Source organism: Molothrus aeneus, unplaced genomic scaffold (genome assembly GCF_037042795.1).
Source record: "Molothrus aeneus isolate 106 unplaced genomic scaffold, BPBGC_Maene_1.0 scaffold_43, whole genome shotgun sequence".
NCBI lineage: Eukaryota > Metazoa > Chordata > Aves > Passeriformes > Icteridae > Molothrus > Molothrus aeneus.
Window position 1 is genome coordinate 470,330 of NW_027099100.1, and position 22,842 is coordinate 493,171.

Here is a 22,842-nt window from a genome sequence, read left to right on the forward strand (position 1 = left end):
TTCCCCCTTTACCCAAATCCCCGTTATCCCGTGGCCCCGCCCACATCCCAGTGGCCCCGCCCACATCCCAGTGGCACCGCCCCTCGCCCCGCCCCTCCGCGTGGCGCCCCCTGGCGGGGCGGTGCCCGCGATCGCTGTCTCGGCGCTCCGCTCCCCGCCCTGGCCGCGCGCTCCGGCTGCGATTAAGCGGCCTGGCCCTGCCGTGCCTCGCAGGTTTTGGGGGATTTGGGGATTTTGGGGCATTTTGGGGTTTTTGGGGGTGCCGGCGGCCACAGGAGGGTGCGGGGCAGGGAGCTGTTCCGTGTGGGGGCTGTGGGGTGAGGGGAACGCGGTGTGGGAGCGGGAGGGAGGGCAGGGCCCGGGCCTGAGGGGGGTTTGGGGGGGCAATGAGGGGGATTTGGGGTGTCCATGGAAGTGGGGAGGGGTTTGGGGGAGCCCTGAGGGATTTTGGGGGGCTCTGTGGGGTTCGGGGGTCCATGGGGTGGGTAAGGGGCTCTGTGGGGTTTTGGGGGGCTCTGTGGGGTTCAGGGGTCCATGGGATGGGTGAAGCGTATTTGGGGTCTCTGTGGGGTCTTTGGGGAGTCCTTGGAGCGGGGAAGGGTCTTTGGGGGCTCTGTGGGGTCTCTCTAGGGTCTCTGTGGGGTTTTTGGGGTCTCTGTGGACTCTGTGGTGTTTGGGGGGGGGGGTCTGTGTGGTCCCGGTGCCCTCCTGACCCCCATATTCCCCCCATATTCCCCCCATATCCCCCCCATATCCCCCCCATATCCCCCCCATATCCCCCCATATCCCACCCCCATCCCCATATCCCCCATATCCCCCCCATATCCCCCATATCCCCCATATCCCCCATATCCCCCCCATATCCCCCCCATATCCCCCATATCCCCCATTTCCCCCCATATCCCCCATATCCCCCCCATATCCCCCCCGTATCCCCCATTTCCCCCCTATCCCCCATATCCCCCATATCCCCCATATCCCCCATATCCCCCCATATCCCCCATATCCCCCATATCCCCCATATCCCCCATATCCCCCCATTTCCCCCCATATCCCCCCCGTATCCCCCATTTCCCCCACAGCTCCGGGTCCATGGGGCTGCTCTCAGACCCGCAGTGCCGGCGGGCGCTGGCCCGGCTGCTGCTGAGCCTCAACACCCCCCTGTGGTGAGTGAGGGACCCCAAAAACACCCCTGGGGCACCCCAAAACACGGGGAGGGGCTGGGGGGGACATCAACAACCCCTGTGCTGAGTGAGGGACCCCAAAAACCCCTGGGGGACCCCAAAACATGGGGGGACCCCAGAACATGGGGGGGGCTGGAGGGGCCTCAACACCCCCCCAGTGGTGAGTGAGGGACCCCAAAATACCCTGAGGGGACCCCAAAACATGGGGAGGGGCTGGGGGGAACCTCAACACCCTCACTATAGTGAGTGAGGGACCCCAAAATACCCTGGGGACCCCAAAATCCCATGGGGGAGTCTCAACACCCCCCTGAGGTGAGTGAGAGGCTGGGGGCACCCCAAAAACACCCCCGGGGCACCCCAAAACCTGTGGGGCCTGGGGGGGAACCCAGCTAGAGTTGGGGTTCCCGCTTCTGGTGGGGACACCCCAACACCCCCCTGGGGGCACCCCAAAACACGGGGGGGACCCCAACACCCCCCTCTGGTGAGGGGGGGGGACCCCAAAACCCCGCTGGGGAATGGGGGGCTCTGGGGGGAAAGTCCTTGGGGTGAATTTGGGGTTACTTGTGGGGTGTCAGGGGTCATTTTTGGGGTGTCACTGGTGGCTTTGGGGTGTCACTGGTGATTATGGGGTTATTTTTGGGGTGTCACTGGTGGGTTTGGGGTTATTTCTGGGGTGTCACTGATGGCTTTGGGGTGTCACTGATGGATATGGGGTTATTTCTGGGGTGTCACTGATGGTTTTGGGGTGTCCCTCACAGCGTCCTGAGTTACCTGTCGGGGCTCACCTGGTTCCTGCTGTTACCTGTGCTGGGTTTGGGGTGGCACTGGTGGCTTTGGGGTTATTTCTGGGGTGTCACTGATGGTTTTTGGGGTGTCCCTCACAGCGTCCTGAGTTACCTGTTGGGGCTCACCTGGTTCCTGCTGTTACCTGTGCTGGGTTTGGGGTGGCTCTGGTGGCTTTGGGGTGGCACTGGTGGCTTTGGGGTTATTTCTGGGGTGTCACTGATGGTTTTTGGGGTGTCCCTCACAGCATCCTGAGTTACCTGTCGGGGCTCACGTGGTTCCTGCTCCTCCCAGCCCTGGCTCCCTGCACGTACCTGTGCTGGGTTTGGGGTGGCACTGGTGGCTTTGGGGTTATTTCTGGGGTGTCACTGATGGTTATGGGGTTATTTCTGGGGTGTCACTCATGGTTTTTGGGGTGTCCCTCACAGCGTCCTGAGTTACCTGTCGGGGCTCACGTGGTTCCTGCTGTTACCTGTGCTGGGTTTGGGGTGTCAGGGCTGGCTCTGTGCTGGCTTTGGGGTGTCAGGGCTGGCTCTGGTGGCTTTGGGCTGGCACTGGTGGCTTTGGGGTGTCACTGGTGGTTATGGGGTTATTTTTGGGGTGGCACTGGTGGCTTTGGGGTGTCACTGGTGGCTTTGGGGTTATTTCTGGGGTGTCACTGATGGTTTTGGGGTTCCCCCTGCAGTGTCCTGAGTTACCTGTCGGGGCTCACGTGGTTCCTGCTGTTACCTGTGCTGGGTTTGGGCTGGCTCTGGTGGCTTTGGGGTGTCACTGGTGGCTTTGGGGTTATTTCTGGGGTGTCACTCATGGTTTTGGGGTGTCCCTCCCAGTGTCCTGAGTTACCTGTCGGGGCTCACCTGGTTCCTGCTGTTACCTGTGCTGGCTTTGGGGTGTCAGGGCTGGCTCTGTGCTGGGTTTGGGGTGGCACTGGTGGCTTTGGGGTTATTTCTGGGGTGTCACTCATGGTTTTTGGGGTGTCCCTCACAGCGTCCTGAGTTACCTGTCGGGGCTCACGTGGTTCCTGCTCCTGCCAGCCCTGGCCCCCCGCACGTACCTGTCTGAGAACGCCATGGGCTCCACCATGGTGGGCGAGGGCTCCGACCTGGGGGCCCGGGCGCTGGCGCTGGCCCGGGAATTCGGGGGGCACAAGAGGAAAGCGGGGTGAGAACGGGGGGATCTGGGGTTTGGGGGGTTTGGGGTTGGGTTTGGGGGGTTTGGGGTCAGGTTTGGGGGGTTTGGGGTTGGGTTTGGGGAGAGGGACAGGCCCGGGAATTCGGGGGGCACAAGAGGAAAGCGGGGTGAGAACAGGGGGATTTGGGGTTTGGGGTCGGGTTTGGGGGGTTTGGGGTTGGGTTTGGGGTTGGGTTTGGGGGATTTGGGGAGGGGGCATGCCCAGGACTTTGGGGAGCACAAGAGGAAAGCGGGGTAAGGATGGGGGGATTTGGGGTTTGGGGTCGGGTTTGGGGGATTTGGGGTTGGGTTTGGGGGATTTGGGGGATTTGGGGAGGGGGCGTGCCCAGGACTTTGGGGAGCACAAGAGGAAAGCGGGGTAAGGATGGGGGGATTTGGGGTTTGGGGCGTTTGGGATTGGATTCGGCGAGGGGGACACAGCCGGGACTTCGGGGGGCACCAGAGGAAAGCGGGGTGAGAACGGGGGGATTTGGGGTTTGGGGTGGGGTTTGGGGTCAGGTTTGGGGGGTTTGGTGTTGGGTTTGGGGTTGGATTTGGGGGGTTTGGGATTGGATTTGGGGGGTTTGGGGTCGGGTTTGGGGGTTTGGGATTGGATTTGGGGGGTTTGGGGTCAGGTTTGGGGGGTTTGGGGTCGGGTTTGGGGGGTTTGGGGTCAGGTTGGGGGGTTTGGGTTTGGGTTTGGGGGGTTTGGGATTGGATTTGGGGGGTTTGGGGTCAGGTTTGGGGGGGTTTGGGATTGGGTTTGGGGTTGGGTTTGGGGGATTTGGGATTGGGATTTGGGGGGTTTGGGGTCAGGTTTGGGGGTTTGGGATTGGGATTTGGGGGGTTTGGGGTCAGGTTTGGGGGGATTTGGGGTTTGGGGTGGGGTTTGGGGTCAGGTTTGGGGGGTTTGGTGTTGGGTTTGGGGTTGGGTTTGGGGGATTTGGGATTGGATTTGGGGGGTTTGGGGTCAGGTTTGGGGGGTTTGGGTTTGGGGGTTTGGGATTGGATTTGGGGGGTTTGGGGTCAGGTTTGGGGGGTTTGGGGTCAGGTTTGGGGGGTTTGGGATTGGATTTGGGGTGTTTGGGGTCAGGTTTGGGGGGTTTGGGTTTGGGGGGTTTGGGATTGGGTTTGGGGAGAGGGACAGGCCCGGGAATTCGGGAGGCACAAGAGGAAAGCGGGGTGAGAACAGGGGGATTTGGGGTTTGGGGTTGGGTTTGGGGGATTTGGGGGATTTGGGGAGGGGGCGTGCCCAGGACTTTAGGGAGCACAAGAGGAAAGCGGGGTAAGGATGGGGGGATTTGGGGTTTGGGGCGTTTGGGATTGGATTCGGGGAGGGGGACACAGCCGGGACTTCGGGGGGCACCAGAGGAAAGCGGGGTGAGAACGGGGGGATTTGGGGTTTGGGGTGGGGTCTGGGGTCAGGTTTGGGGGGTTTGGTGTTGGGTTTGGGGTTGGATTTGGGGGGTTTGGGATTGGGATTTGGGGGGTTTGGGGTCAGGTTTTGGGGGTTTGGGATTGGATTTGGGGGGTTTGGGGTTGGGATTTGGGGGTTTGGGATTGGGATTTGGGGGGTTTGGGATTGGATTTGGGGGGTTCGGGGTCAGGTTTGGGGGGTTTGGTGTTGGGTTTGGGGTTGGATTTGGGGGATTTGGGGGATTTGGGGGGTTTGGGGTCAGGTTTGGGGGGTTTGGGGTCAGGTTTGGGGGGTTTGGGATTGGATTTGGGGGGTTTGGGGTTGGATTTGGGGGGTTTGGGATTGGGATTTGGGGGGTTTGGGGTCAGGTTTGGGGGGTTTGGGATTGGATTTGGGGGGTTTGGGGTCAGGTTTGGGGGGTTTGGGATTGGATTTGGGGGGTTTGGGGTCGGGTTTGGGGGGTTTGGGGTCGGGTTTGGGGGTTTGGGATTGGGATTTGGGGGGTTTGGGGTCAGGTTTGGGGGGTTTGGGGTTGGGATTTGGGGGTTTGGGATTGGGATTTGGGGGGTTTGGGATTGGATTTGGGGGGTTCGGGGTCAGGTTTGGGGGGTTTGGGGTTGGGTTTGGGGGTTTGGGATTGGGATTTGGGGGGTTTGGGGTCAGGTTGGGGGGTTTGGGATTGGATTTGGGGGGTTTGGGGTCAGGTTGGGGGGTTTGGGGAGGGGGACAGGCCGGGGACTTTGGGGGACACAAGAGAAGAGTGGGGTGAGAACGGGGGGATTTGGGGAGGGGGTTTGGGGTTGAGTTTGGGGCTGGATTGGGGGGTTTGGGGTTGGACTGGGGGGGTTTGGGGAGGAGGGTTTGGAGAGGGGGGACAGGAATTTTGGGGGACAACTGGAGAGCAGGGGGACCCCTTTGGGGTTTGGGGGGAGTTCTAGGGGGGTTCCCATCCCCACTCCTGGTTGGAGAGGCTGGAGAAGGGATTTGGGGAGGGCTCGGGGTGCCCCAATCCCCTGTTATTTATAGGGGAATGCCTGTGGGGTGGCTGGAGCAGAGCCTGTGGGGCTCAGGGAAGGTTTGGGGTGCCCCAATCCCCCGTTATTTCCCTGTTATTTATAGGGGAATGCCTGTGGGGTGGCTGGAGCAGAGCCTGTGGGGCTCAGGGAAGGTTTGGGGTGCCCCAATCCCCCGTTATTTCCCTGTTATTTATAGGGGAATGCCCGTGGGGTGGCTGGAGCAGAGCCTGTGGGGCTCAGGGAGGGTTTGGGGTGCCCCAATCCCCCGTTATTTTATAGGGGAATGCCCGTGGGGTGGCTGGAGCAGAGCCTGTGGGGTTTGGGGACGCTCTGGGTGCCCCAATCCCCTGTTATTTCCCATATATTTCTAGGGGAATGCCTGTGGGGTGGCTGGAGCAGACCATGTTCCAGCTGGGGCTCGAGGTCCATCGCCAGCCCTTCAGCCGCACGCTGCCCTTCCCCGACGAGGCCCACGAGCGCTACGTACTGGGGGAACTGGGAGCACTGGGAGCACTGGGAACGGGGACTGGGATGGACTGGGAGCACTGGGAGCACTGGGAACGGGGACTGGGGGGACTGGGAGCACTGGGAGCACTGGGAACGGGGACTGGGGGAACTGGGAGCACTGGGAGTACTGGGAACGGGGACTGGGGGAACTGGGAGCACTGGGAATGGGGGGACTGGGAGCACTGGGAATGGGGACTGGGAATGGGAACTGGGAGCACTGGGAATGGGGACTGGGGGAACTGGGAATGGGGACTGGGGGGACTGGGAGCACTGGGATTGGGGACTGGGAATGGGGACTGGTGGAACTGGGAGCACTGGGATTGGGGACTGGGGGGGACTGGTGGAACTGGGAGCACTGGGAATGGGGACTGGGAATGGGGACTGGGAGCACTGGGAATGGGCACTGGGAATGGGGACTGGGAATGGGGACTGGGAGCACTGGGAATGGGCACTGGGATGGACTGGGAGCACTGGGATTGGGGACTGGGGGGGACTGGTGGAACTGGGAGCACTGGGAATGGGGACTGGGGGAACTGGGAACAGGGACTGGGAGCACTGGGAACAGGGACTGGGAGCACTGGGAATGGGCACTGGGAGCACTGGGAATGGGGACTGGGGGGGACTGGGAATGGGGACTGGGAGGGACTGGGGGAACTGGGATTGGGGACTGGGAGCACTGGGAATGGGGACTGGGGGAACTGGGAATGGGGACTGGGGGAACTGGGAGCACTGGGAGCACTGGGAATGGGGGGACTGGGAGCACTGGGAATGGGGAATGGGGGGGACTGGGAATGGGGATCCCTGTGTGATTCTGGGGTGTCCGTCTGTCCCTCCCCAGCTGGTTCGGGGCCCCAACATTTTCGGTGTGCTGTGGGGATGTCGGGGTGTTTTGGGGTCTCTGGGTACATTTAGGGCTCCCTGTGTGATTCTGGGGTGTCCGTCTGTCCCTCCCCAGCTGGTCCGTGGCACCGACGTTTTCGGGGTGCTGTGGGGATGTTGGGGTGTTTTGGGGTCTCTGAGTGAATTGGGGGTTCCTGTGTGATTCTGGGGTGTCCGTCTGTCCCTCCCCAGCTGGTCCGTGGCACCAACGTTTTCGGGGTGCTCCGAGCCCCCCGCGCCGCCAGCACGGAGGCGCTGCTGCTGCTCGTGCCCTGCTCCGAGGGCAGCAAGAACAACCAGGCCGTGGGGCTGCTGCTGGCCCTGGCGGGCTTCTGCCGAGGTTGGGGGGTCCTGGGGGGTCCTGGGGGGCTAATGGGGGTCCTGGGGGGCTAATGGGGGTCTAATGGGGGTCCTGGGGGGCTAATGGGGGTCCTGGAGGGCTGATGGGGGTCCTGGGGGTGTCCTGGGGGGCTAATGGGGGTCCTGGGGGCTGCTCTGAGGGACCCCACAATGCCCAGGCCGTGGGGCTGCTGCTGGCCCTGGTGGGGTTCTGCCCAGGTCTGGGGGGTCCTGGGGGGCTTAGGGGGGTCCTGGGGGTCTAATGGGGGTCCTGGGGGGCTAATGGGGGTCCTGGAGGGCTGATGGGGGTCCTGGGGGTGTCCTGGGGGGCTAATGGGGGTCCTGGGGGGCTAATGGGGGTCCTGGGGGGTGTTCTGGGGGACCCCACAATGCCCAGGCCATGGGGCTGCTGCTGGCCCTGGTGGGGTTCTGCCGAGGTTGGGGGGTCCTGGGGGGCTAATGGGGGTCTGATGGGGGTCCTGGGGTTCCTGGGGGGCTAATGGGGGTCTGATGGGGGTCCTGGGGGTCTGATGGGGGTCCTGGGTGTCCTGGAGGGCTGATGGGGGTCCTGGAGGGGTCCTGGGGGTCTAATGGGGGTCCTGGGGAGTCCTACGGGGGTCCTGGGGGCACCTGGAGGCAGCTGGGGCTGGGGGTTTCTGGGGGGGTACTGGGGATACTGGGGCTGGAGGGAGCCCTGGGGTACTGGGGGGATCCTTAGAGGGGCTGGGCAGGGATTGGGGCAGGGACTGGGCTGTACTGGTCTGTACTGGTCTGTACTGGTCTGTACTGGTCAGTCCCAGAGCTCCCAGTTTCCTCAGGCCAGGTGTACTGGGCCAAGGATCTCATCTCACTGGGGCTGCACTGGGTGTACTGGGCAGGGATTGGGGCAGGGACTGGGCCGTACTGGGCCATACTGGTCTGTACTGGGCCATACTGGGCTGTACTGGTCAGTCCCAGAGCTCCCAGTTTCCCCAGGCCAGGTGTACTGGGCCAAGGATCTCATCTTCCTGGTGACCGAGCACGACCTGCTGGGGACACAGGCCTGGCTGGAGGCCTACCATGATGTCAACCTTACTGGTGAGACTGGGAGCACTGGGAGGGACTGGGAGGGGCTGGGTACCACGATGTCAACCTTACTGGTGAGACTGGGAGCACTGGGAGGGACTGGGAGGGGCTGGGTACCACGATGTCAACCTTACTGGTGAGACTGGGAGCACTGGGGGACAGGGTGTGATCCTTACTGGTGAGACTGGGAGCACTGGGAGGGACTGGGAGGGGCTGGGAGAGACGGTGGGAACCTTACTGGGATGAACTGGGAGGGACTGGGGGACATGGTCTGATCATTACTGGTGAGACTGGGAGCACTGGGAGGGACTGGGAGGGGCTGGGTACCACGATGTCAACCTTACTGGTGAGACTGGGAGGGACTGGGATGAACTGGGAGGGACTGGGGTACAGGGTGTGATCCCTTACTGGTCAGACTGGGAGCACTGGGAGGGACTGAGGTACGTGGTGTGGACCTTACTGGTTAAACTGGGAGCACTGGGGGGGCACTGGGGGTGCTATGGCTCAGCCTTACTGGTCAGACTGGGAGCACTGGGGGACAGGGTGTGATCCTTACTGGTCAGACTGGGAGCACTGGGGGACAGGGTGTGATCCTTACTGGTCAGACTGGGAGCACTGGGAGGGCTCAGGGCCCATCCAGGCGCCCTTGGCCAGAGCACGGACGCAGTGACCACAGTGGACACGGGGGTCCCAAGGGGGTCCCAAGGGGGTCCCGTGGCTTTTTTGGGTGTCCCACGGGGGTCCCATGACTGTCCTGGGGGTCCCGAGGGGGTCCCATGGCCATTCTGGGGGTGCCATGGGGGGGTCTCAGGGGTCTGTCCCCCCCCAGACACCCACTCAAGGGGGGTCCCAGGCCGGGCAGGGCACGGACACAGTGACCAGAGTGGACACGGGGGTCCCATGGGGATTCTGGGGGTCTCAGGGGTCCCATGGATGTTCTGGGGGGGGTCTCAGGGGGTCTCACAGGGTCTGTCCCCCCAGACACCCACTCGGGGGGGTCCCAGGCCAGGTGGGCCCATCCAGGTGACCCTGGAGCTGGGCATGGACACAGTGACCAGAGTGGACACGGGGGTCCCACAGGGGTCCCGTGGCTCTGGGGGTCTCATGGCTGTTCTGGGGGTCCCAGGGGTCCTGTGGCCATTCTGGGGGGGTCTCACAGGTCTGTCCCCCCCCAGACATCCACTCGGGGGGGGTCCCAGGCCGGGCAGGGGCCATCCAGGCCGCTCTGGCCCTGGAGCTCAGCTCGGACGTGGTGACCAGCGTGGACGTGGCCGTGGAGGGGCTGAACGGGCAACTGCCCAACCTGGACCTGCTCAACCTCTTCCACTCCTTCTGCCTCAAGAGCGGCCTGCTCTGCACCTTCCAGGGCAAGGTGGGGGTCCTGGGGGGGTCCTGGGGGGCTTTGGGGGGTCCTGGGGGGTCTGGGGGCTGCTCTGCACCTTCCAGGGCAAGGTGGGGGTCCTGGGGGGTCTGGGGGCTGCTCTGCACCTTCCAGGGCAAGGTGGGGGTCCTGGGGGGTTCTGGGGGGCTTTGGGGGGTCCTGGGGGGTCTGGGGGCTGCTCTGCACCTTCCAGGGCAAGGTGGGGGTCCTGGGGGGGTCCTGGGGGGCTTTGGGGGGTCTGGGGGCTGCTCTGCACCTTCCAGGGCAAGGTGGGGGTCCTGGGGGGCTTTGGGGGGGTCCTGGAGGTTTTGGGGGGTCCTGGGGCCTTCAGGGGTTCTCTCCTGGGCTGGGGGGACACCAAGGGGTCACTCCTGGGGCTGGGGGCTTCAGGGGGTATTGAGGGGTCACTCAGGGTCACTCAGGGGTCACTCAGTGGTCACTCAGGGTCACTCAGTGGTCACTCAGTGGTCACTCAGTGGTCACTCATTGGTCACTCAGTGGTCACTCAGTGGTCACTCAGTGGTCACTCAGGGGTCACTCAGGGTCACTCAGGGTCACTCAGGGGTCACTCAGGGTCACTCATTGGTCACTCTGTGGTCACTCAGGGTCACTCAGTGGTCACTCAGTGGTCACTCAGGGTCACTCAGGGTCACTCAGGGTCACTCAGTGGTCACTCATTGGTCACTCAGGGTCACTCAGGGTCACTCAGTGGTCACTCAGTGGTCACTCATTGGTCACTCAGGGTCACTCATTGGTCACTCAGTGGTCACTCATTGGTCACTCAGTGGTCACTCAGGGTCACTCAGTGGTCACTCAGTGGTCACTCATTGGTCACTCAGTGGTCACTCAGGGTCACTCAGTGGTCACTCAGTGGTCACTCATTGGTCACTCAGGGTCACTCAGTGGTCACTCAGGGTCACTCAGTGGTCACTCAGTGGTCACTCAGTGGTCACTCATTGGTCACTCATTGGTCACTCAGGGTCACTCAGTGGTCACTCAGTGGTCACTCAGGGTCACTCAGGGTCACTCATTGGTCACTCTCCGGTCTCTCCCCCCCAGCTGCCCCCCCCGGAGGGTCCCTCCGGTCCGGGCTATGCCCAGAGCCTGCGCACGCTGGGGCTGATGGTGCTGGGGGGTCAGTGTGGTCAGTGTGGTCAGTGTGGTCAGTGTGGTCAGTGGTCACTCAGTGGTCACTCAGTGGTCACTCTCTGGTCTCTCCCCCCCAGCTGCCCCCCCCGGAGGGTCCCTCCGGTCCGGGCTATGCCCAGAGCCTGCGCACGCTGGGGCTGATGGTGCTGGGGGGTCAGTGTGGTCAGTGGTCACTCAGTGGTCACTCAGGGTCACTCATTGGTCACTCAGGGTCACTCTCTGGTCTCTCCCCCCCAGCTGCCCCCCCCGGAGGGTCCCTCAGGTCCAGGCTATGCCCAGAGCCTGCGCACGCTGGGGCTGATGGTGCTGGGGGTCAGTGTGGTCAGTGGTCACTCAGTGGTCACTCAGGGTCACTCATTGGTCACTCAGTGGTCACTCATTGGTCACTCAGGGTCACTCAGGGTCACTCATTGGTCACTCTCCGGTCTCTCCCCCCCAGCTGCCCCCCCCGGAGGGTCCCTCGGGGCCGGGCTATGCCCAGAGCCTGCGCACGCTGGGGCTGATGGTGCTGGGCCAGGCCGGGGGGGGGCCCGGGGGGGCTCACGGGCTCTTCCTGCGCTTCCGCATCGAGGCCCTGACCCTGCGGGGCATCAACAGCTTCAGGCAGCACAAGTTCGACCTGGGCGTGCTGGGCAGGTGGGTCTGGGGTCCCTGGGGGGGTTCATGGGGGTCCTGAGGGGGTTTGGGGGGGTCCCAAAGGGATTTGGGGGGTCCTGAGTGGGTCTGGGGGGGTTTGGGAACCCTGGGGGTCCCTGACCCTGCGGGGCATCAACAGCTTCAGGCAGCACAAGTTCGACCTGGGCGTGCTGGGCAGGTGGGTCTGGGGGTCCTGGGGGGGTCCCAAAGGGATTTGGGGGGTCCTGAGTGGGTTTGGGGGGGGTTTGGGAACCCTGGGGGTCCCAGGGGGTCCCTGACCCTGCAAGGCATCAACAGCTTCAGGCAGCACAAGTTTGATCTGGAGGTGCTGGGCAGGTGGGTCTGGGGTCCCTGGGGGGGTTCATGGGGGTCCTGGGGGGTTTGGGGGGGTCCCGAGGGGGTTTGGGGGGTCCTGAGTGGATTTCGGGGGGTTTGGGAACCCTGGGGGTCCTGGGGGTCCCTGACTCTGAGGGGCATCAGCAGCTTCAGGCAGCACAGGTTCAACCTGGGGGTCCTGGGCAGGTGGGTCTGGGGTCCCTGGGGGGGTTCATGGGGGTCCTGAGGGCATTGGGGGGGTCCCAAAGGGATTTGGGGGGTCCTGAGTGGGTCTGGGGGGGTTTGGGAACCCTGGGGGTCCCTGACTCTGAGGGGCATCAGCAGCTTCAGGCAGCACAGGTTCGACCTGGGGGTCCTGGGCAGGTGGGTCTGGGGTCCCTGGGGGATTTTGGGAGGGTTTTGGGGGGATTTGGGGGTTCCTGGGGGAGTTTGGGGGGGATTCTGAATTTGGGGGAGTTTGGGGGTCCTGAGGGCTGTTTTGAGGGGGGGGTTGGGGCGTTTGGGGAGGATTTGGGGGGTCCTAGGGGGGATTTGGGGGATCCTGAGGGCGATTTGGTTGGGTTTGGGGGTCCCTGAGGGGGTCCCAGAGGGTCCTGGGCTGTTTTGGGGTGGTTTTGGGGGTATTTGTGGGATCCTGAGGGTCTTGGGGTGACAGTGGGGAGGGGTCCCAGGGGTCTCCCCTGGCCCCAATCCTCCCCAGGACCCTGCAGGGAATGTTCCGGAAGCTCCTGGAACCTCCTGGAACTGTGGGCTTGGGGGTTCCTGTGTGGGGTTGGGGGTTCCTGTGTGGGGTTGGGGGATTCTGGGGGTCTCTCTCTGTATTTGGGGGGTCCCTGGGGGTCTCCCCTGACCCCAATCCTGTTCCCACCCCCCAGGACCCTTCAGGGAATGTTCCAGAAGCTCCTGGAAACTTCTGGAATTGTGGGATTTGGGGTCCCTGTGTGATCTTGGGGGATTTTGGGGGTCTCTCTCTGTATTTGGGGGGTCCCTGGGGGTCTCCCATGACCTCAAATCCCCCTGTGCTCCCCAGGACCCTTCAGGGAATGTTCCGGAAGCTCCTGGAACCTCCTTGAATTGTGGGATTTGGGGTTCCTGTGTGGGGTTGGGGGTTCCTGTGTGGGGTTGGGAGATTCCAGGGGGTCTCTCTCTGTATTTGGGGGGTCCCTGGGGGTCTCCCCTGACCCCAATCCCGTTCCCCCCCCCAGGACCCTTCAGGGAATGTTCCGGAAGCTCTCGGAAACTTCTGGAATTGTGGGATTTGGGGTTCCTGTGTGGGCTTGGGGGTTCCAGGGGGTCCCTCTCTGTATTTGGGGGGTCCCTGGGGGTCTCCCCTGACCCCAATCCCTTTCCCACCCCCCAAGACCCTTCAGGGAATGTTCCGGAAGCTCCTGGAACTGTGGGGTTGGGGGTTCCTGTGTGGGCTTGGGGGTTCCTGTGTGGGATTGGGGGTTCCTGTGTGGGATTGGGGGTTCCAGGGGGTCTCTCTCTGTATTTGGGGGGTCCCTGGGGGTCTCCCCTGACCCCAATCCCGTTCCCCCCCCCAGGACCCTTGAGGGAATGTTCCGGAAGCTGAACAACCTCCTGGAGCGGCTGCACCAATCCTATTTCCTGTACCTGCTGCCCTCCCTGTCCCGCTTCGTCTCCATCGGCTCCTACGTGCCCGCCCTGGCCCTGCTGCTGCTGGTGCTGGCCCTGCGCATATCCTGGGCTGAAAAACCGGGAAATTGGGAAAAAATGGGAAAAAAATGGGTGAAAACGTGAAAAAATGGTGAAAAACGGGGAAAAAATGGGGTAAAAAATGGGGTAAAAACATGGGGAAAAGGGGAAATGGGCTCCTGTGTGCCTGCCCTGGCCCTGCTGCTGCTCCTGTTGGCCCTGAGCATATCCTGGGCTGAAAAATGGGTGAAAATGGGGAAAAATGGGAAAAAATGGGAAAAAATAGGGAAAAAATGGGTAAAAAATAGGAAAAAATGGGAAATGGGTGAAAATGGGGAAAGAAATGGGGGGGGAATGAGGAAAATGAGGAAATGGGCAAAAAATGGGGAGAACTGGGGAAAAATTGGGATTTGGAGGAAAAAATGGGGAAACTGCGTGTTTGGGGGGAAATGAGGGGTTTGGGGTGAAAAAGAAGAGGGGAGATGGGGGAAAAATGGGGTTTGGGGGAAAAGAGAGAAAAATGGGGGAATTGGGGCACAAGGGGGCAAAACGTGGGATTTGGGGGGAAAGGGAAATGTTGGGGAGGGAAGAGGGGAAAATGGGCAAAGAGGGATTTGGGGAAAGGGGGATTTTAGGAAAGGGGGGATTTTGGGGTAAAAGGAGGGATTTTGGGGGAAAAGGAGGGGTTTTGGGGGAAAAGGAGGGATTTTGGGGTAAAGGGAGGGATTTGGGGTAAAGGGAGGGATTTTGGGGTAAAAGGAGGGGTTTTGGGGTACAGGGAGGGATTTTGGGGTAAAAGCAGGGATTTTGGGGTAAAGGGAGGGATTTTGGGGTAAAAGCAGGGATTTTGGGGTAAAGGGAGGGATTTTGGGGTAAAGGGAGGGATTTTGGGGTAAAAGCAGGGATTTTGGGGTAAAGGGAGGGATTTTGGGGTACAGGGAGGGATTTTGGGGTAAAGGGAGGGATTTTGGGGTAAAAGCAGGGATTTTGGGGTAAAAGGAGGGATTTTGGGGTAAAAGGAGGGGTTTTGGGGTAAAAGCAGGGATTTTGGGGTAAAGGGAGGGATTTTGGGGTAAAAGCAGGGATTTTGGGGTAAAAGGAGGGATTTGGGGTACAGGGAGGGATTTTGGGGTAAAAGCAGGGATTTTGGGGTAAAAGGAGGGATTTTGGGGTAAAAGCAGGGATTTTGGGGTACAGGGAGGGATTTTGGGGTAAAAGCAGGGATTTTGGGGTAAAAGGAGGGATTTGGGGTACAGGGAGGGATTTTGGGGTAAAAGGAGGGATTTTGGGGTAAAAGCAGGGATTTTGGGGTAAAAGGAGGGGTTTTGGGGTACAGGGAGGGATTTTGGGGTACAGGGAGGGATTTTGGGGTAAAAGGAGGGATTTTGGGGTACAGGGAGGGATTTGGGGTAAAATCAGGGATTTTGGGGTAAAAGCAGGGATTTTGGGGTAAAGGGAGGGATTTTGGGGTAAAGGGAGGGATTTTGGGGTAAAAGCAGGGATTTTGGGGTACAGGGAGGGATTTTGGGGTAAAATCAGGGATTTTGGGGTAAAAGCAGGGATTTTGGGGTACAGGGAGGGATTTTGGGGTACAGGGAGGGATTTGGGTCGGGGGTCCGAGGGTCCCTTTCCTTGACCCCTCCCCCACGCCCTGGACCTGTGGATGCGGCTGAGCCGGAGCGAGGAGGGGGAGGGGGACCCCCCCCCGGGGGAGGTGAGGAGACCCCAGACCCACCCCGGGACCCCCAGAGTGACCCCAGAGTGACCCCAGAGTGACCCCAGACCCCCCTGGGACCCCCAGAGTGACCCCAGACCCACCTGGGACCCCCAGAGTGACCCCAGACCCACCCTGGGACCCCCAGAGTGACCCCAGAGTGACCCCAGAGTGACCCCAGACCCACCCTGGGACCCCACCCTGGCCTGGGACCCCCAGAGTGACCCCAGACCCACCCCTGACCCCCAGAGTGACCTGGGACCCCAGGAACCCCCAGACTGAGCCCAGAGACCCCCAGAGCCCCCTGGGACCCCCACCCTGACCTGGGACCCCCTGGGATCCCTTGGGCCCCTCTGAGACCCCCAGACTGATCCCTCACCCACCCTGGGACCCCAGACCCCCCTGGGACCCCCACCCTGACCTGGGACCCCCAGAGTGACCCCAGAGCTACCCCTGACCCCCAGACTGACCTGGGACCCCCTGGGACCCCCAGACTGACCCCCCCTACCGCCATTGTCACCCCTGGGACCCCCACCCTGACCCACAGCCCCCCCTGTGCTGACCCCCAACCCCTCTCCCTGTCCCTGCTGGGACCCCCTGGGACCCCCACCCTCACCCCTGTGCCCCCTGTGCCCCACACCCTGTGTGCCCCCTGTACCCCCCTGTACCCCCTGTGCTCCCTGTGTCTCCCTGTGCCCCCTGTACCCCCCTGTGCCCCCCTGTACCCCCTGTGCCCCCTGTGCTCCCTGTGTGCCCCCTGTGCCCCCTGTACCCCCCTGTGCCCCCTGTGCCCCCTGTGCCCCCTGTGTGCCCCCCTGTGCCCCCTGTGCCCCCTGTACCCCCTGTACCCCCTGTGCTCCCTGTGTGCCCCCTGTGCCCCCCTGTACCCCCTGTGCCCCCTGTGCCCCCCTGTGTGCCCCCCTGTACCCCCTGTGCCCCCTGTACCCCTGTTCCCCACACCCTGTGCCCCCTGTGCCCCCTGTACCCCCCTGTGCCCCCTGTGCCCCCCTGTACCCCCTGTGCCCCCTGTGTGCCCCCTGTGCCCTCCGTACCCTCCTGTACCCCCTGTGCCCCCTGTACCCCCTGTACCCCCCTGTGCCCCCTGTACCCCCTGTGCCCCCTGTGTGCCCCCTGTGCCCCCTGTACCCCCCTGTGTACCCCCTGTACCCCCTGTGCCCCCTGTGCCCCCTGTACCCCCTGTTCCTCCTGTACCCCCTGTGCCCCCTGTACCCCCTGTTCCTCCTGTACCCCCTGTTCCCCACACCCTGTGCCCCCTGTGCCCCCTGTGCCCTCCGTACCCTCCTGTACCCCTGTTCCCCACACCCTGTGCCCACCGTGCCCCCCCCATTGTCCCCCCAGGCGCGGGGGGGTCTCCTGTGGCTGGTGCCCCCCATCCTGGTGTCCTGGGGGGCTGGCACTGCCCTGTACCTGCTGCCCGTGCGGGGCCAGGCCGTGGCCACCCAGCACTTCCCGGTGGGCGAGGCCGAGGCCGTGGTGCTGGCGCTGATCGGCATCTACGTGGCAGGGATGGCACTGCCCCACAGCACCCACAGGTGAGCCTGGCACAGGTACCCACAGGTACAGCTGGCACTGCCCCACAGCACGCACAGGTGAGCCTGGCACTGCCCCACAGCACCCACAGGTGAGCCTGGCACAGGTACCCACAGGTACCCACAGGTGAGCCTGGCACAGGTACCCACAGCACCCACAGGTACCCACAGGTACCCACAGGTGAGCCTGGCACAGGTACCCACAGGTACAGCTGGCACTGCCCCACAGCACGCACAGGTGAGCCTGGCACAGGTACCCACAGGTACCCACAGGTACAGCTGGCACTGCCCCACAGCACTGTGTGTCCGTGTGCACAGGTGAGGCTGGCACAGGTACCCACAGGTACCCACAGGTGAGCCTGGCACTGCCCCACAGCACGCACAGGTGAGGCTGGCACAGGTGAGCCTGGCACAGGTACCCACAGCACCCACAGGTACCCACAGGTACAGCTGGCACTGCCCCACAACACCCACAGGTGAGCCTGGCACAGGTACCCACAGGTACCCACAGCACCCACAGGTGAGCCTGGCACTGCCCCACAGCACGCACAGGTGAGCCTGGCACTGCCCCAGGGCACCCACAGGTACCCACAGGTACCCACAGGTACCCACAGGTACCCACAGCACACACGGGTGAGGGGCTGGCACTGCCCCACAGCACACACAGGTGAGGCTGGCACTGCCCCAGGGCACCCACAGGTACCCACAGGTACCCACAGGTACCCACAGGTACCCACAGCACACACGGGTGAGGGGCTGGCACTGCCCCACAGCACACACAGGTGAGGCTGGCACTGCCCCACAGCACCCACAGGTGACCATGGCACAGGTACCCACAGCACCCACAGGTACAGGTGTGGGGCTGGCACTGCCCCACAGCACCCACAGCACCCACAGGTACCCACAGCACACACGGGTGAGGGGCTGGCACTGCCCCTCAGGTACCCCCAGGTACAGGTGTGGGGCTGGTATCAATGTGTGACACTCAAGGTGGTGGCACTGTGTGACACTGTGTGACAGGGGTGGTGACAGGGATGGTGACAGGGATGGTGGCACTGTGTGACAGGGGTGGTGGCACTGTGTGACAGGGATAGTGACAGGGATGGTGACAGGGGTGGTGATACTGTGTCACACTGTGTGACAGGGGTGGTGGCACTGTGTGACAGGGATGGTGACAGGGGTGGTGGCACTGTGTGACTGACACTGTGTGACAGGGATGGTGACAGGGGTGGTGGCACTGTGTGACACTGTGTGACAGGGATGGTGACAGGGGTGGTGGCCCTGTGTGACAGGGGTGGTGGCACTGTGTCACTCTGTGTGACAGGGATGGTGACAGGGATGGTGGCACTGTGTGACTGACACTGTGTGACACTGTGTGACAGGGGTGGTGGCGCTGTGCCACACTGTGTGACAGGGATGGTGACAGGGATGGTGGCACTGTGTGACACTGTGTGACAGGGGTGGTGGCACTGTGTCACTCCGTGTCCCTGTCCCCACAGGGCTCTCTCGGGGGGTGGCCAGCGTGGCTGGATGTCCCTCAAGCTGGTGGCCCTGCTGGCCCTGGCCCTGCTCCTCTCCTGCCTGGCCCTGCTCAACTTCTCCCTGGGCTTCCTGCTGGGCGCCACCCTGGTGCCACCTGCGGCCGCCGTCAGACCTGGGGGCAACAGGTGAGACACACCTGGGGACAGGTGAGACACACCTGGGGACATGGGGAGAGCCTGGGGCCACCCTGGTGCCACCTGCGGCCGCCGTCAGACCTGGGGGCAACAGGTGAGACACACCTGGGGACAGGTGAGACACCTGGGGACATGGGGGTAACAGGTGAGACACACCTGGGGACAGGTGAGACACCTGGGGACAGCCTAGGGACACCTGGGGACACCTGGGGACAGGTGAGACACACCTGGGGACAGGTGAGACACACCTGGGGACACCTGGGGGCAACAGGTGAGACACACCTGGGGACACCTGGGGACATGGGGGCAACAGCTGAGGCACACCTGGGGACACCTGGGGACAGGTGAGACACACCTGGGGACATGGGGAGAGCCTGGGGCCACCCTGGTGCCACCTGCGGCCGCCGTCAGACCTGGGGGCAACAGGTGAGACACACCTGGGGACAGGTGAGACACCTGGGGACAGCCTAGGGACACCTGGGGACACCTGGGGACAGGTGAGACACCTGGGGACAGGTGAGACACACCTGGGGACACCTGGGGACACCTGGGGACAGGTGAGACACAGAAGGGGGACAGGTGAGAGCCCTTGGGCACAGGTGAGGAGGGGTCCCTGGGTGTCCCTGTCCCCCCCTGCCCACCCTGGACGGTGCCCCCAGTGCTGCTGATGCTGACCTGGGGGGCTCTGGGTGGTCTCAGGGCTCTCAGGGGGGTCTCAGGGTGGTCCCAGGTGTCTCAGCGTGGTCCCAGGGGTCTCAGGGTGGTCTCAGGTATCTCAGGGTGGTCCCAGGTGTCTCAGGGTGGTCCCAGGTGTCTCAGGGTTGTCCCAGGTGTTTCAGGGTGGTCCCAGGGCTCTCAGGGTGGTCCCAGGTGTCTCAGGGTTGTCCCAGGTGTTTCAGGGTGGTCCCAGGTGTCTCAGGGTGGTCCCAGGTGTCTCAGGGTGGTCCCAGGGCTCTCAGGGTGGTCCCAGGGCTCTCAGGGTGGTCCCAGGGGTCTCAGGGTGGTCCCAGGGGTCTCTAACCCCCCTGTCCCCCATGGCAGGCTGCCCCTGGCCATCCTGCTGGTTCTCAGCACGCCGGGTCTGTCGCTGTTCCTGGGTGGTTCCTGGGGGTCTCAGGGTGGTCCCAGGTGTCTCAGGGTGGTCCCGGGTATCTCAGGGTGGTCCCAGGTATCTCAGGGTTGTCCCAGGTGTCTCAGGGTGGTCTCAGGTGTCTCAGGGTGGTCTCAGGTGTTTCAGGGTGGTCTCAGGTGTTTCAGGGTTGTCCCAGGTATCTCAGGGTTGTCCCAGGTGTCTCAGGGTTGTCCCAGGTGTCTCAGGGTGGTCCCAGGGGTCTCAGGGTGGTCTCAGGTATCTCAGGGTGGTCCCAGGTGTCTCAGGGTGGTCCCAGGGCTCTCAGGGTGGTCCCAGGTGTCTCAGGGTTGTCCCAGGTGTCTCAGGGTGGTCCCAGGTGTCTCAGGGTGGTCTCAGGTGTTTCAGGGTTGTCCCAGGTATCTCTGGGTGGTCTCAGGTGTCTCAGGGTGGTCTCAGGTGTTTCAGGGTTGTCCCAGGTATCTCAGGGTTGTCCCAGGTGTCTCAGGGTGGTCCCAGGTGTCTCAGGGTGGTCCCAGGGGTCTCAGGGTGGTCCCAGGGGTCTCTAACCCCCCTGTCCCCCATGGCAGGCTGCCCCTGGCCATCCTGCTGGTTCTCAGCACGCCGGGCCTGTCGCTGTTCCTGGCCGTGCTGCTGGAGCGGGAGCTGCTGGAGGCGCCGGCGGGGCTGGGCGAGGCCTGGCAGCGCTTCCTGGGGGCGCTGGGCCAGGGGCTGCTGCAGGAGCACCTGCACGGGGCCCACCTGAGCCCCCTGCTCTGCCTGGGGGCCTACCCCTGCTGGCTGCTGCTCTGGAACGTGCTCTGGTGGAAATGAGGGACACACGGACACACGGATGGACACACGGACACACAGACCCACCTGAGCCCCTGCTGGCTGCTGCTCTGGAACGTGCTCTGGTGGAAATGACCAATGGGGACAGACACACGGACACACGGACAGACACACAGACCCCTCACCTGAGCCCCCTGCTCTGCCTGGGCGCCTGTCCCTGCTGGCTGCTGCTCTGGAACGTGCTCTGGTGGAAATGAGGGACACGCGGACACACGGACACACGGACAGACAGACCCACCTGAGCCCCCTGCTCTGCCTGGGCGCCCACCCATGCTGGCTGCTGCTCTGGAACGTGCTCTGCTGGAAATGAGGGACACACGGACACAGGGATGGACACACGGACACACGGACAGACCCACCTGAGCCCCTGCTGGCTGCTGCTCTGGAACGTGCTCTGGTGGAAATGAGGGACACACGGACACACGGACAGACAGACCCACCTGAGCCCCCTGCTCTGCCTGGGCGCCCACCCATGCTGGCTGCTGCTCTGGAACGTGCTCTGCTGGAAATGAGGGACACACGGACACACGGATGGACACACGGACACACGGACAGACCCACCTGAGCCCCTGCTGGCTGCTGCTCTGGAACGTGCTCTGGTGGAAATGAGGGACACACGGACACAGGGATGGACACACAGACACGGGGATGGACACACGGACACACAGATGGACACACAGACACGGGGATGGACGCATGGACACGGAGATGGACACACGGACACAGGGATGGACACACAGACAGGGGATGGACACACGGACACACAGATGGACACACAGATGCAGGGATGGACACACAGACACAGGGATGGACACACAGACACGGGGATGGACACACGGACAGATCTCCAGCAGGGACAGGCCCACGGACAGTCCCACAGAGGGACCCCCGTAACAGTGACAGCCCCGGATGGACAGACGGACAGAGCCCCAGACACACAGACAGACCCCCAGACCCATGGACAGACCCCCCAGACAGACACACCGACAAAGTCACAGCCAGACCCCAGTGTGCCCCCAGAGCCATGGCCAGAGCCCCAGATGGACACACGGACACACAGCCAGACACACAGCCAGACCCCCAAAGGGACACACAGACAGAGCCCCAGATGGACACACGGACACACGGACAGACACACAGCCAGACCCCCAAAGGGACACACAGACGGAACCCCAGATGGACACACGGACACGGACACACGGACACACGGACAGACACACAGCCAGACCCCCAAAGGGACACACAGACGGAACCCCAGATGGACACACGGACACACGGACAGACACACAGCCAGACCCCCAAAGGGACACACAGACAGAGCCCCAGATGGACACACGGACACACGGACAGACACACAGCCAGACCCCCAAAGGGACACACAGACGGAACCCCAGATGGACACACGGACACACGGACAGACACACAGACAGAGCCCCAAAGGGACACACAGACGGAACCCCAGATGGACACACGGACACACGGACAGACACACAGACAGAGCCCCAAAGGGACACACAGACGGAACCCCAGATGGACACACGGACACACGGACACACAGCCAGACACACAGACAGAGCCCCAAAGGGACACACGGACAGACAGCCAGACACACAGAGCCCCAAAGGGACACACAGACGGAGCCCCAGATGGACACACGGACACACGGACAGACACACAGACAGAGCCCCAAAGGGACACACAGACAGAACCCCAGATGGACACACGGACACAGAGCCCTGGACAGACTCACAGCCAGACCCCGATGTGCCCCCAGACCCATGGGAAGACCCCCCCAGATGGACACATGGACAGACACACGGACACACGGACAGACAGACCCCCCAGGTGTGACCCCGCTGTGACCCCGCCCACCGGGACGACCCCCGCAATGGGGGCCTAAAGGGGCGTGGCTCTGCCGGGGCGTGGTTTGATGTTGGGTGTGGCTTCTGTGGAGGGCGTGGTTGTATGAATGGGCGTGTCTGATGTGGAGAGGTGTGGTTCGTTAATGGGCGTGGCTTTTGTTAATGGGCGGGTCTTATACGGGAGATGTGGTTTGTTAATGGGCGTGGCTTATGTGCAAGGGGCGTGGTTTCTTACCAGACGTGGCTTGTTAATGGGCGTGGCTTTCGTGCAGGGCGGTGGTCTGATAATGGGCGTGGCTTATGTGCAGGGGTGTGATTCGTTAAGGGGCGTGGCTTTATTAATGGGCGTGTTTTACATAGTTTGTTAATGGGCTCAGCTCTTGTTAATTGGCGTGTCTCTGCGTGGAGGCGTGGTTTCTTAAGGGGCGTGGCTTTTGCAGGGCCGTGGTTTTGTTAACAGGCGTGGGTTTCGTTCGGGGGCGTGGTTTTCCGAGTGGGCGTGGTCTACCCCCGTGCTCCTCCCCCTCCCTCCACCAGGGGGCGCCGCAATAAAAAGCGTTACCGTGTCACGTGCCTCCCCGTGACGTCACTCCGTCCCTCC

General features: G+C 62.8%; 1 protein-coding gene across 3 annotated transcripts; it reads left to right on the forward strand.

Annotated features, from left to right (window-relative positions):
• The first annotated feature begins 167 nt into the window (after positions 1 to 167).
• Positions 168 to 22,808, forward strand: GPAA1 (glycosylphosphatidylinositol anchor attachment 1). 3 transcript variants are annotated; one of them, XM_066571320.1, is made up of 14 exons: positions 168 to 213; positions 1,083 to 1,166; positions 2,955 to 3,128; positions 5,942 to 6,053; positions 7,149 to 7,296; positions 8,271 to 8,372; positions 9,536 to 9,732; positions 11,330 to 11,526; positions 13,407 to 13,559; positions 15,166 to 15,232; positions 16,592 to 16,785; positions 18,282 to 18,449; positions 20,118 to 20,406; positions 20,739 to 22,808. In XM_066571320.1, exons 2-13 carry the CDS (start codon positions 1,093 to 1,095, stop codon positions 20,359 to 20,361), a joined length of 1,830 nt encoding a protein of 609 aa, XP_066427417.1. In that variant the 5' UTR covers positions 168 to 213; positions 1,083 to 1,092; the 3' UTR covers positions 20,362 to 20,406; positions 20,739 to 22,808. The 3 variants fall into 3 exon arrangements, with proteins under 3 accessions (XP_066427417.1, XP_066427416.1, XP_066427418.1); XM_066571319.1 differs by having other exon boundaries at positions 20,118 to 22,808; XM_066571321.1 differs by lacking the exon at positions 5,942 to 6,053 and having other exon boundaries at positions 8,276 to 8,372; positions 20,118 to 22,808.
• The last annotated feature ends 34 nt before the right edge of the window (positions 22,809 to 22,842 follow it).

Bases quoted from the DNA above. Each gene is read 5' to 3' on its own strand.
- GPAA1 (XM_066571319.1), top strand. From the start codon at position 1,093: ATGGGGCTGCTCTCAGACCCGCAGTGCCGGCGGGCGCTGGCCCGGCTG. The intron at 6,054-7,148 runs GTACTGGGGGAA...GTCCCTCCCCAG, and splicing joins ACGAGGCCCACGAGCGCTAC to CTGGTCCGTGGCACCAACGT. The intron at 16,786-18,281 runs GTGAGCCTGGCA...CTGTCCCCACAG, and splicing joins CTGCCCCACAGCACCCACAG to GGCTCTCTCGGGGGGTGGCC.